This window comes from Sminthopsis crassicaudata, chromosome 1 (assembly GCF_048593235.1).
Source record: "Sminthopsis crassicaudata isolate SCR6 chromosome 1, ASM4859323v1, whole genome shotgun sequence".
Taxonomy (NCBI): domain Eukaryota; kingdom Metazoa; phylum Chordata; class Mammalia; order Dasyuromorphia; family Dasyuridae; genus Sminthopsis; species Sminthopsis crassicaudata.
Window position 1 is genome coordinate 625,043,968 of NC_133617.1, and position 12,290 is coordinate 625,056,257.

The 12,290-nt window shown below is 33.8% G+C and overlaps 1 protein-coding gene across 3 annotated transcripts in view; it reads right to left on the reverse strand.

The window, feature by feature from the left end:
• Window positions 1-12,290, reverse strand: part of SPEF2 (sperm flagellar 2) — a 244,550-nt gene that overhangs the window by 13,778 nt on the left and 218,482 nt on the right. For all 3 annotated transcript variants that reach the window (XM_074282690.1, XM_074282689.1, XM_074282687.1), the window contains one exon: window positions 2,336-2,428. In XM_074282690.1, the coding sequence (XP_074138791.1) occupies window positions 2,336-2,428 (93 nt within the window). The remainder of the gene's footprint in view (window positions 1-2,335; window positions 2,429-12,290) is intronic.

The window sequence follows — 12,290 nt, forward strand, 5'->3', positions numbered from 1 at the left end:
GGTTTGAGTGCCCTCATTAAAGGCTTCCTTAATTAGTAGAAGGAGCTCCAAGAGCTGGAAGCAGCAAAGAATTTGAATTCCAGGGCTAAAGTGATGTTTCAGAATGATGAAGTTCCTGGGGCATGATAGAGGAGCCAAAGGAATGCAGCAGGGTGGGAAATTTTCATTAGGGTTGCTCAAATATTTTCTATTTTATTAGTGAGCATTTATCCACCCCAATGTGACTGCATTAAGTATTGTAGTGTGTAAACTATTCATCATTGGAGAATTTATATTTTTTTCTTTTAGGAATCTCATATTCCAAGGTTATCTCTCTTTTAATGTAGTTGCTGCCAAGTTTTGTGTGACTGTGGTTCCTTGGTATATGAATTTTTTTCTTTCTGGCTGTTTGAAATATTTCTTCTTTGATGTGGAAATTCTTGAATTTGACCAACATTTCTTGGAGTTTTCATATTGGGATTTCTTTTGGAAGGTAACTGATAGATTGAATCTTTTTTCACTTTTGGCTAGTTCTACTAGATCAGTTTTCATTTGTGATTTCTTGAGAAATGATATCCAGATTTTTTAAAATTTAAGTTTCAGAGTTTCCAGGGATTTAAAAAATTATCTCTCACTGACCTCTTTAAAAAGGTAACTTGTTTTTTTGATAGTAGATGCTTCATATTATCTTTATTTTTATGACTTGATTTTGTTATTTCTTTTTGTGGTTTTATCTCTCCAGCTTTAGTTGATGATTTGTGATTTTGTTCCATGGAAGGTTCTTATCACTCTTGTGCCTTTCATTAAGCGGGTCAGATGATGTTAGTCTTGCAATTGATTTCTTGGGCTTCTACTATTAGATTCCATCTTCCCTGATGTGTCTGGACTCCAATGTGGTTGCACTTCAATGTCTCTAGAATTCTGTGATTTTTCCAACTCTAGAAGAGCATTTTTAGTCAGAATACTGTGGTATTATTGTGCTCTCAAGATTTTCCTTGTCATAAGAATGTTGTGGATTGTCTGTCTATGCATGTAAGCGTATGCTTTATTTACATAGTGGGACCCTTATTCCAATACTTGCAGTTTTGTACCATCTTTTTGTGTAGTGTTGGACTGGATGAAGGGAATTTACTAATGTTTGTCTTCAGATTTCTTGACCATATTTCAATTTCATATAATTTTTAGGTCATTTCTAAAGTAGTTGTGGGGCAACAGAACTTCCTTGTGAAATTTCTTGCCATTGTTTTAACAAGAAATCCCAGCCACCAACATTTTACAAATGTTTTAAGTACTATCTTGTGTGACAAACTCAAGGGCTTAGCATATACACAAAATTGTGCCTGAAATTGCCTACTTCAGGGATTTAATTTCTGTACCCCTTAAATCACATGCTATAATCACATACAATTAACTATAGTTAGTTCAAATTTTTCACAAATGGATGGATGTTAGACACATGTCTAGTATAGAACTATTCATATTGTCCTTTATTCAAATCTCCCATTCTTCTTTACTTATATTATTCTTGATTATCTAGATATTGATAGATGGGGCTGGGAAATGATCACCTCTTACATATTAAACATTTTGATATATTAGTATTTCTGAAAGTAAACATTTATACCAAAGTCTAGTTATGCTATTTCCATTTTATTTTGTGCATCAAGACTTAAGAGCATCATGGCTACTAGGAATATAAAATAAATTAAATCTGATCATGCAAGATATATAAAATTCAGTATGTTTTTTTAAATTATAGGACACATATCATTATAATGAAATGGAAAAAAAAACACCCTAGAAGTTCTAAGTAAAATATTTTAGAAACTTTCACAAACATATGTAAAATATGTATAAATGCATAACAGTATGTAAATATATATATTCCTGCTTGGAATTTCTAATATAATACTATTTAATTGTATGCACCATTTTTTTGTTTATTCATTCTCCAATTATGGGCTTTCATTGTTTCCAGGTTTTGCTTGCTTGCTTGTTTCTGTTTCTTTTTTTAAATCATTAAAGGTACTACTACATATGCTTTGTTATTTGTTGTGGTCTTTCTGTCTTTGACCTTCTTGGGGCATGTGATTAATAGTAATGTTTATCATTTGGTTTAATCCTCTCTTTTTCTAGATGAGGAAACTAAGGCACAGTGATAATAACTTATTTGTCAAAGTTCATATGGCTAAGTAATTTTTAGAACTTGAGCTGAAACCTGTGTCTCCCAAATTATAGCCCAGGCTGTAACTAAAGAATATGTTGTAGAAACTGCAAAATACCCCATATATTGGCAATGAAAACCAAAACCATTTTCAGAAACATTATAACAGTCAATTAAAAAATTAATAATTACCTCTATAAGATGCTCTGGTCTATTATATGGTAAAGGTTCATGTGGGTCTTCTGGAATTTTGACATAGGTATCACCTGTAAACCACAAGCCAACCTATATAATAAATAAAAGAAGTGTAATTATTTTATTTAATTATTTTTCATTTAGCAGAATTTTTTTTTCTAAGTGAACCAACATAATTTATCTCTCTGTATCTGGGATTGTTTCATTTTATTTTGAATGATAGATTTTTGATGTTTTTGTTTAAAAGTAACATCACATCTAAGAAACTGCAGCATATATAATCTCCTGTAGTGAGATAAGCTATGGAATTGGAACCAGAGAACCTAGATTTAGGTTCAACAGCATAGTGGATATAGTGCTGAGTCTTATTAGCTGTGTATCCACTTTCCTAATAAGTAAAATAGGGATAATAACATAAGTAAATGCAGAAGCACTATATAAATATTAGTTATTTTTATCATTATTCTGGTGATGCTTCTTAATACCTGAGTGTATTTAGGCAAGATATTTTACTTCTTTGTGTCTCAGTTTTTGTAATTAGAAAAGGGGGGGTCAGTTTGGAATTGAAGATCTAAAGGTTTCCTTCAGATATCAGTTTATGGTCTTCTATAATTATGGTTCAGGTACTTTTAGTGAATAGTCTTACTTTCTTGCTTCCAGGCTTCCAGAATTAGTGGTCAACATTTCACATTTTAATTTATTATTTGTGTTCTTTATTTTTCTTAGCCCTATTTCTTTATTCATTCAGTATCTACAAGTCTATTAATATTTTCGGGTTATCAGTGAGTTTAAAATTTTCTAAATTTGGTATTTTCTTCTTCTTCCTCATTATTGAGCCTGGTAGCATTTGGCATTGTTTACTGTCTCCTCCTTTAAATGTTTTTCCTATTGAAGTTTCTGGGACAAGATACTCTCTTGTAAACTTCTTCCTTTATTTCTCCTTCTCTAAATCCTTCACAGGCACATCTTTCTCCATTGAGAAAGCACTTAGTAACCAGTCTCCTCTCTTTCTAAAGATGATCTCTCAGCAATCTCATCCATTCTTACTATTTCAGCCCTTACCTCCAAATGCAAGGTTAATCCTAAGTCTTTATCCCCAGAACTGATAACTTCTGGGTTCTAATCCTACATTTCTATAGCATCTTGACTTTTATGTTATATTATTTTATATTTATGCTATTATTATTACATATTAGTATTACAATTCAAAACAACCTTGTCTTCCCCACATGGTTATCCCATTCCATCAATGACAAATTCTTTTTTTTCTGACTTCCTGATTTCTAATATTGACACTACCATCACTTTTCTTGGTCATGCTGGCTTCAAGATTCTAGAATCAATTGTCTTTGACTTTTTCTCCTTCATCCTACTTAGTCAATTTACCAACAAGTCTTTCTAACTTCCTATTTTCACCTTCAAAGTGTCTATTATTTTATTCCTTCTTTTCCATTCTAACTGGTACTACTCTATTTGATACCTTTATTCCTCATCCCTGGGGGAGTGCTATAGATTACAAATTGTTTTGCTTTCAACCTCTCCCTGAACATAGTAAAACAATCTTTCTAAAACATTGTTTTCATAAATATGAGCATAGTAGTTTTTCTTGAAATTTTCTAATTGCCAGTTATCAGGGGAATTATCAAGGCAAAGTGCCATGCTTAGAATAGAGTCTAAATAAATATATATTTAATGAATGAACAAATGACTTCAGTTTGAGACAAAGGCTTTAATGAAAAATCATCTACTTCAACCCCCTTATGATTTGTAGCTGAGAACCTAGTTTCATTGAGGTTAAATGACTTGCAGTATGAAATTTTCTAATAAGTAGTTAGAAATGCATAATAACCTCTGGTTAAAGAGATATAAATGTTATGCAATGTAAATTTTTTTTTTCCAGAGGCAGTTGGGATTAAGTGACTTGCCCAGGGTCATACAAATAGAAAGTGTGTGAGATCAAATTTTAACTTGGGTCCTTGTGACTTCAAGACTAGTGCTTTATGCACTGTGCCACCTAGCTGCCCAGCAATGCAAATCTTGTAAACAGATATGGATTTGAAAAAAAATTTGCATGGAGATGATTGAAACTTTGGGAATAGATGAGATGATTAAGGGAGAGAAGCTAAGACAAAAAGTTAGAGACAAAAGGATGAGAAATGTTCATTATCATGAATCTTGAAAGATTACTCTATACTTGCTACCTTAACTTCTCTACCATCTACTCATATCTTAACCTCTAACAACATAACTTGGAAATTCTTATAACTGTATTGATCAAGCTCTTTCTGACATAAGACAATAGTGCCAAATTTAGTGGCCCTTCTCTGTTTATCTTTTTTGACTCTCTCTGTACACTGGACATGGTATTCTATCTATTTCTTATTGATCCTTCTCTTCCTTTGCTTTTTTTTTTTTTTTAGCAAATATTCTAAGTGTTTAACAATGAAGGTTGGAGAATTCTGGAAATATGGCAGAATAGGTTAAAAAATTACAAGCTCTTCAGATTTCCCCAATGAATAAAGCAAAATTGTGCCTTAGGACAAAAATAGACTGATAGAAAACAAAATAGACTCAGGGCAGAATAAGGGTCCTCCTGTAAAGGAGGACCTAAGAAAACTGGAAGGTCAACTCCAGGTCTACGGTTTAACCAAGTGTGAGGTATAAACACCTCCAGTCTATCTCTGCAGAAGGGTTTAGAGGTAACCTCAGCTTGAACCACAGGAACTTTCACCTCCCCAGTAGTGACAGGAGTTGGGAGTCTAAGTCTGGGAAGACTGAGGGAATTTCAGCTGATTAGGAATGGGAGGCCTTGCTCTGCTGCAGAACTGCAGCCCTGGACAAGAAGGCACCAGTATATCTGGTGAGTGCAGAAGCAGTGGGACAGGTACAATGCCGGCTGAGGGCCCTTGCAAGAAAGATGGAGTTTTTGAATTAGGGTTCTAGGTCAGAGGGAAGAACTGAAGTGAAACTAGAATTACCATCCCTCCCCACCCCATGAGTAGAGGTGATTATATCAGTAGTTCTCATTTAAAAAAAAATGAACAGACAAAGAAAAAAAGAACCTTATTTTGGGAATAGGGAAAGTAAGAATCATCTTTAGAGGAGAACAAGGAAGTAAAAAAAAAATCTATTCTACCCCCAAAGAGTAACATTAAATGGGGGGGTTAAATAGAGAACAGTATGCATATACATACATACATACATATACACACATCTATCTCTCTATCTATCTATATACTATGAAGGATATTGTACCCTCCAAAATCTATAAAGAAATTAGGGGGGAGAAAAATAGAATGTTTTATATAGAAGGCTGTGTATATATACTATGTGTATATATATATATATATGCCATATTACTATGGCAATAGGACAAGATGTATAGCTTAATGGGAATGGGATGAAGAGGGAGGAAATAGTGGGGGAGAAGATAAGGGAGGGAACCATGGGTGGGACTCTGCCAAGTAATAGCAAGGCAAGTTAAGGAGTAAAATTAAAGGAGAAGAGTTAGCAGGGATAGGAAAAAAGATCAAGAGTAGAATTCACTCGGGAAAAAAAGGAGGGCTAGTAATTATTCATTTCAGACAAAGTCAAACAGATTCAGTCAATAGAGAACTACATTATATGTAAGCCATATTAATATTGTTTTAGATGCATATAAAATATATGTACAAATACATATGCAAATCGATGTATATATATATATATGTGTGTATGCATGTAGGTATATGTATTTGAGTAAACAGATATATGTGGGTGGATGTGGAAAAATATATATAGTGTGTGTCTATATGTGTATATACATACACATATATACACGTATATAAATATGCCCATGTCTAACTATAGCCTGCTTGGGAGAGATGGGGAGGGCTGAAAAGGATAAAAAAAGAACAAAGTAAAGGGTGTGCATCAGAAAACAAAAGAATAACCTATAAGGAAGCAAAGAAAAGATGGACAATCATGAATATATAATCTCTTCTATTATATATGCTTTCTTGAAATGGAAATTAATTGATACATATTTTGAATTCTTTCTGATGTTCCACTGGACTCATGAACATGTTCTGTTTTGTTTTTGTTTTTATTTTCTTTTTCTATTTTTCTTTTCTTGTTTTGTATTTAGTTTTCAATAAATATAATAAGAAAAACAAACTTCTATGAAGTTGGAGGAAAGAGAAAGGATAGCGACCTGAGGTATCATCAGGGTCAAGAGAAATTTTTATTGTTAAGATGAAAAGACCTGAGTCCTTTTATAGATCAAGAAGAGGAAAGAATGTGTGTGTGTGTGTGTGTGTGTGTGTGTGTGTGTGTGTGTGTGTGTGTGTGTGTGTGTGAGAGAGAGAGAGAGAGAGAGAGAGAGAGAGAGAGAGAGAGAAATAAGAAAAAGGAGAGAACAAAGTTTAAAGATGCAAGAGACAGCATGATTGAGATGGAACAAGATGACAGGTGTGAGAAGAGAACAAAGGTACACATTAAGTAAAAGGTTAATTTTAGCATGGAGAAGGATCACCTCTTCCTCTGAAACTAGAGGCAAGGAGGAGTGAGATTCAAAGGAATAGAAGGAGAGGTGTGGAGTATGGAGAGTGGCTAGAAGACTTAGTGGCTTAAGGAGAATAGAATGTTTGGAGCTTTTCTGTGAGAAAAAAAGTGCTAAGCTTTTCTGTGAAGACTTCTCTGGCTCTCACAGCCCACCAACGACCTCTCTTCTGTCTGGATTCTAATCTTAGAATAACATTTAGCTTAGAATAACACATTAGCTCTTTTTCATATGAAGTCTTTTAAGCTCAGGTATTCTTATGAACAGACTAATCTGCTGCTTCATTGTGCACTACAAGTGAACTTTGATTCCTGAAGGCTCAGAGTGTAGGTTCTGATGGGTTCTGGATAACTGAAAAGAGTTAACCAGATGCACCTAACAAAGAACCGGGCTGGATCTGGCTTGGTTCTAAGTACCACTACATGAGTTCTTATCACTGGCAGATTCCTTTGCAATTTGGGAGCTTATAAATATTTATAGGGTTGAAACTTGCATTGGTAGAGAGATTTCACACCAGTGAAGCTACAGATCTCTTGTTATATTGATGACATCTAATCTTATAGTAGACACTCAATAAATATTTGTTGATTGGTTCCTAGTTATTGATGCCCTTCAAAATGCACAATTTCTACCAGTTTGTCATGTTCCTCAAAAGAAGGGATAGATCTAGTCTAGTCCCATACCCTCTCCTTTTTCACTATGGCAAAATGACTTGCTTTTGATGCTCAGTTGGTGAAGATGGTTGGCTTAATTAAGAATCAATCGAACCTAAGGAGAAATGGCATGGAGGCACTGGTCAAGTGGCCAGGATTGCTTATCTTCAAACATATCTTTTAAACCAACAATCATGTTTTCAAATTCTGTAATATTTTTGATTTTTAAAATTTATGACAAGTACAAATTATGTCATTTTAATATAGAGATTACTGTCTCAAAATATTTCACATATAAGAAAGGAAATAATTATAATTTGATCCTAGGAAGAAAAATCAACTAAACAGAAAGCATTTCTTAAATACCTACTATGTTTCAAACACTGCTTTTGCTAAGTGCTGGAGAAACAAACAAAAAAAGAAATAGCCCTTGCTTATAAGTAGCCTAGATTTTTTTTTGGTAGAGACACATGTATTTATGTAAAATATGTGAATAAATATGTAAATATTTATAAATATGTAAAAATAAATACAAAGATTTTTTTATTTTTTATTTTATTTATTTATTTTTTTTTTTGAGGGATGCACTAGCAGCAAGAGAGATTTAGAGAAACCTTGTGTTAGAAGCTACATTTGAGACAAACTTTGAAGGAAACTAGATTCTCCAAGAAGCTGAAGTTAGGAGAAGATGCATTCTAGTCATGGGGAACAGTCTGTACAAAGGCATAGAGAAAAGAGATTAGTTTTTTATGACAAGAACAGCAAGCAGGGAGGTTAGGCAGGACTGTAGCCTTCATGAGAGGAAATAGTGCATAACAAGCCAGGAAAAGTAGGGGAGTAACCTGTTGTCAGCCCCCTTTGTGCTTTAGGAATATTACTTTGGTAGTTGTTTGGAGAATGAATTAAAGAGGAGAAAGATTTTAGGCAAAAACACCAATTATGAGGCTGTTTCCAAAAGTATGGGCAAGGCAGGATAAAGGCTTAAAAATAGTTTTAGAAAAAAAAAAGAATCAGTTGTAGCTGCATAAAATCTTAATGTTTATACAACTAAGTAGGTAAGGTTCAAATTGATAAGGAAGGCTAAGTCAACCACATCCTGTTTTACTTGATTATTACATGATTACTTTTAAAATATGGAAATATCTTGAGCTATGTCTCTAAAATATGGCCAGACAATCTTAAAGCCCTACTTTTCTGTATGGAACAAATGCAAACCTTATATCCTGGAAGTTTTTTTGACTCATTAACCCTATAATAATGCTAACTGATAAAATATGAGTCAGTAATTTGAAAACAAAAAATTCTCTGGGAGTAAAACTACTTGTGACAAAGGGTAGTATGTGAATGATAAAGATGATGGCAAGGAAACTCAGAAGGACATTTTCTTGTCATATTTTTTAATTGCTGAGTCTATGTATACAATTGCTTCACCTGATTTCAAAAGTTTGGCATTTTATTATATCCTTGAAATCAGAGTCCTTAAGTTGCTATGAATTTGCAGTTAGGCAATAACATAAAAATAGGATACAAACAATGATAGTCCCAAAACAGGTATATCTACCCAGGCAAGGTCGTGATTCAAGGATAGCAATCTATATTTGATGAAAATGCTTTATTCATTCATTTGTGTATGTTTATTTACTCATACACCCACTATATCTACATGTCTTTTTAATCATTTATTTATTTGTTCACTTATTTATTTCATAGCTTCCTTATTAGGGTTTTCATAAATAGTACATAGTGGCATGTAACTTTCCCCCTCCCTAAGAGCCTTATTTATTTGTTCTTTCATAAGGGAGGTAATAATAAAAATTTCTATAAATTAAAAAATGCCAGCTCTTTGCAAAATCACATATATGATCACTAATTCAACTTTAGCAGTTAGAGACTTGAAGAGAGAACAAAAGTTTCTAGGAATTAAAATAGAATATTCAGATAATCTAGCTCAATATTTTGTCCAATGAAGAAATAACTTTTTATATTTATGAGCATTGTATAGAACTAGATTTCATCAGCTTTGTTGAAAGGCCAGCAAATCTACTTCTTAAGCAAGTCCATAGTAGTTTGAGGTGAGAAATTTCCATGGGCCTCTTTTCCAAGAGAAGTCTCCTGTAGTAAAGGCATCTTCTCAGACTTTTGGTTTCAATCCATCTCGAGGCAAAGTTTAGTTGAAACAGTTCTTCAATGTTATAGGGTCATGGGGAAGAGAAAGTGCATCTTATGGAGAATCCCTGTGCTTTTAATGCCATCTTATTGGTATGAAGGATTCCATGCATCTGTGTGACCCAGCTCTATAATTCTGCAAAGTAATGTTGTTCTTTTTGCTTGAAGAGAACAAAACTAGCATCACTATGTCAGGGTCAAGGTATAGGGTGTCTTGACTGTAGCTGATCAGTTCAATACAAGCTTAGAAGATTCTACCATAGATCAGGCCCAAATAGTCCTTATGAATATTTGGAGTAGAAATGTCCCTAAATTTGCACATTTCTTGTTTCTTTTGAGCTACTGCAATTCTGCTTTTCTCATAGATGCTTTGCTCATCATTATTTGATGCAGGCAGGGCAGCTGGGCACATCATACTGGACAGTCCCATGCCAGTGTCTCCCATGTCCCACAATCAATTTCAAGGTTCTTCAGAGAGGTTTCTTATGTCACTTCTGATTTCTGTGTTATTACTTGTTCTGTTTGAGTCCTCTGTAAATAGATTTTTAAGCAAAAGTATGTTTGGCATTTGAACAGCCCATTAGAGTTGCACTTTCCCCAATAAAGTCTGAATGTTTGACAGTTCATCCTGAGAGGGGACTTCATTGTCTAGTACCTTATCTTGTCAAGTGAACTTCAGAATCTTCTTAAGACAATTCAAATGGAAGTGATTAAGTTTCTTGGAATGGTGCTGGTAGACTGTCCAGATTTCATAGGCCTACAAACAATTAGATCAGCAGAATGGTTCTGTAGATCCTCAATTTAGTAAGTAGTTTAATACCTCTTTTGTCTCACACTTTCCTTTAGAATCTCCCAAACATTGAGGTAGCTCTGGAAATGCCTATGTTAATTCCATCATCAATGTGTACACCTCTGGAAAGTATATGGCCAATGTACGTGAACTCATCCACAACATTCAAAATTGCTCTGTTTGTTTAATGGATGATTCCACAAGTGGATAGTGTGGTTGGTGCTGGCTGGTGGAGAACATCTGTATTCTTAATATTAATTACTAGGCCAAAATTAGCACAAGTGACAGATTATCAATCCATACTCTGTTGCAACTCAGCCTAAGAGACCATGGTTAGTGAACAAAAAGTTATGTACCAACTCTCCCTCTACTCTAATCTTGGCTTGTAGATCTTTTTAAGGTAAATTAATTTGTCAATATGATATCCGACCTTGATGCCATTTTCATCCTCATGAAAATCATGAAGTCATTGTCTATTATGCATTATCCAAAGACAACTTCTGACATTCATTTTAAATGAAATTTTTAGTTCCACATTTTCTCCCCTTTCCTTCAGATGCTAAGCAATTTGATTCAGGTTATGTATATTCAGTCATGTAAAACCTCATATTATTCATGTTATAAAAGAAACAGTTTATAAAAATTATACATTTGTTTGCAAATGAAAAAAACAAAAAGATAAATTGAAAATAGTATGCTTTGATCTGTATTCAGACTATCAGTTCTTTCTGTGGATGTGGCTAGCATTTTTAATCATGAGTCTTTTGGAATTGTCTTGGATCATTTTATTCCTGGAAAAAGCTAAGTCAACTATAGTTAATCATTGAACAATACTGTTGTTACTATGTTCAATGTTCTGGTTCTGCTTACTTCACTTTGCATTAGTTCATGTCTTTCCAGGCTTTTCTGTAAGCTGCTTGTCATTTCTTATAGCACAATAATATCTGATCTTGATGATCTTTTCATCCTCATAGAAGGTGACTAATAACATTGCTGAATGAGAATAAGCATATAGCCCTACTTTACTTCATTGGTGACTGGGAAATAGTAAATCTTTGAATTGATGAGATACACTCTCCTATACAGTAGCATGTGACTGTAAACATAGCATCTCACTAAAATCCCCATCTCTTTGGATCTTCATGGATGAAGTGAACCACTGAAATGAGCAATCTGGTGAACTTAATATTGACAGCCAAATTAAAACAAATTAGGCTCTTTTCAGTGAAGGAGGATATCTGAATTATTTGAATCCTGTCTCAATTCTTCCATACTTGTTTTTGGTAGACTTAGCCAATGAAAGATAAGGACACTTTCATGAAACTTTATAGGACCCAAGAGTTAAAATGATACAGGAAGAAAAATAATGTGGGAGTTCACATAGTTCACAGGGGAATTAAGATAGGAAACAAGGCTGACTCAGACCAGGATTCTGAAATGCATGAGGTGAATTAAACTCCAGATAAAGAAAGCAAATAGTAATAACAGGGTTGGGAAAGTTTAATGCATGTGTAATGACTGTGGCTATCCTGGGAAAATCTGATATAAGCTAGCTTATTTGATTCTCTCCTTTCTAATCCATCCTTTGTGATAACACTGTTAAAATCTAGCCAAACCATCATTTTTGTCTTGACATCTCCTATACTATACTCAAAAATCCTCAGTGACTTCCTATTCTCTGAATCCTTTTTTTCTGGTTTTCAAAACTTCCTGATTTGACCTACTTTATTCCTTACTATTCCATAATATGCATTCTCCTTTTCTATACTATTTTTTTCTAACTATTCTAAGAACATACTATGC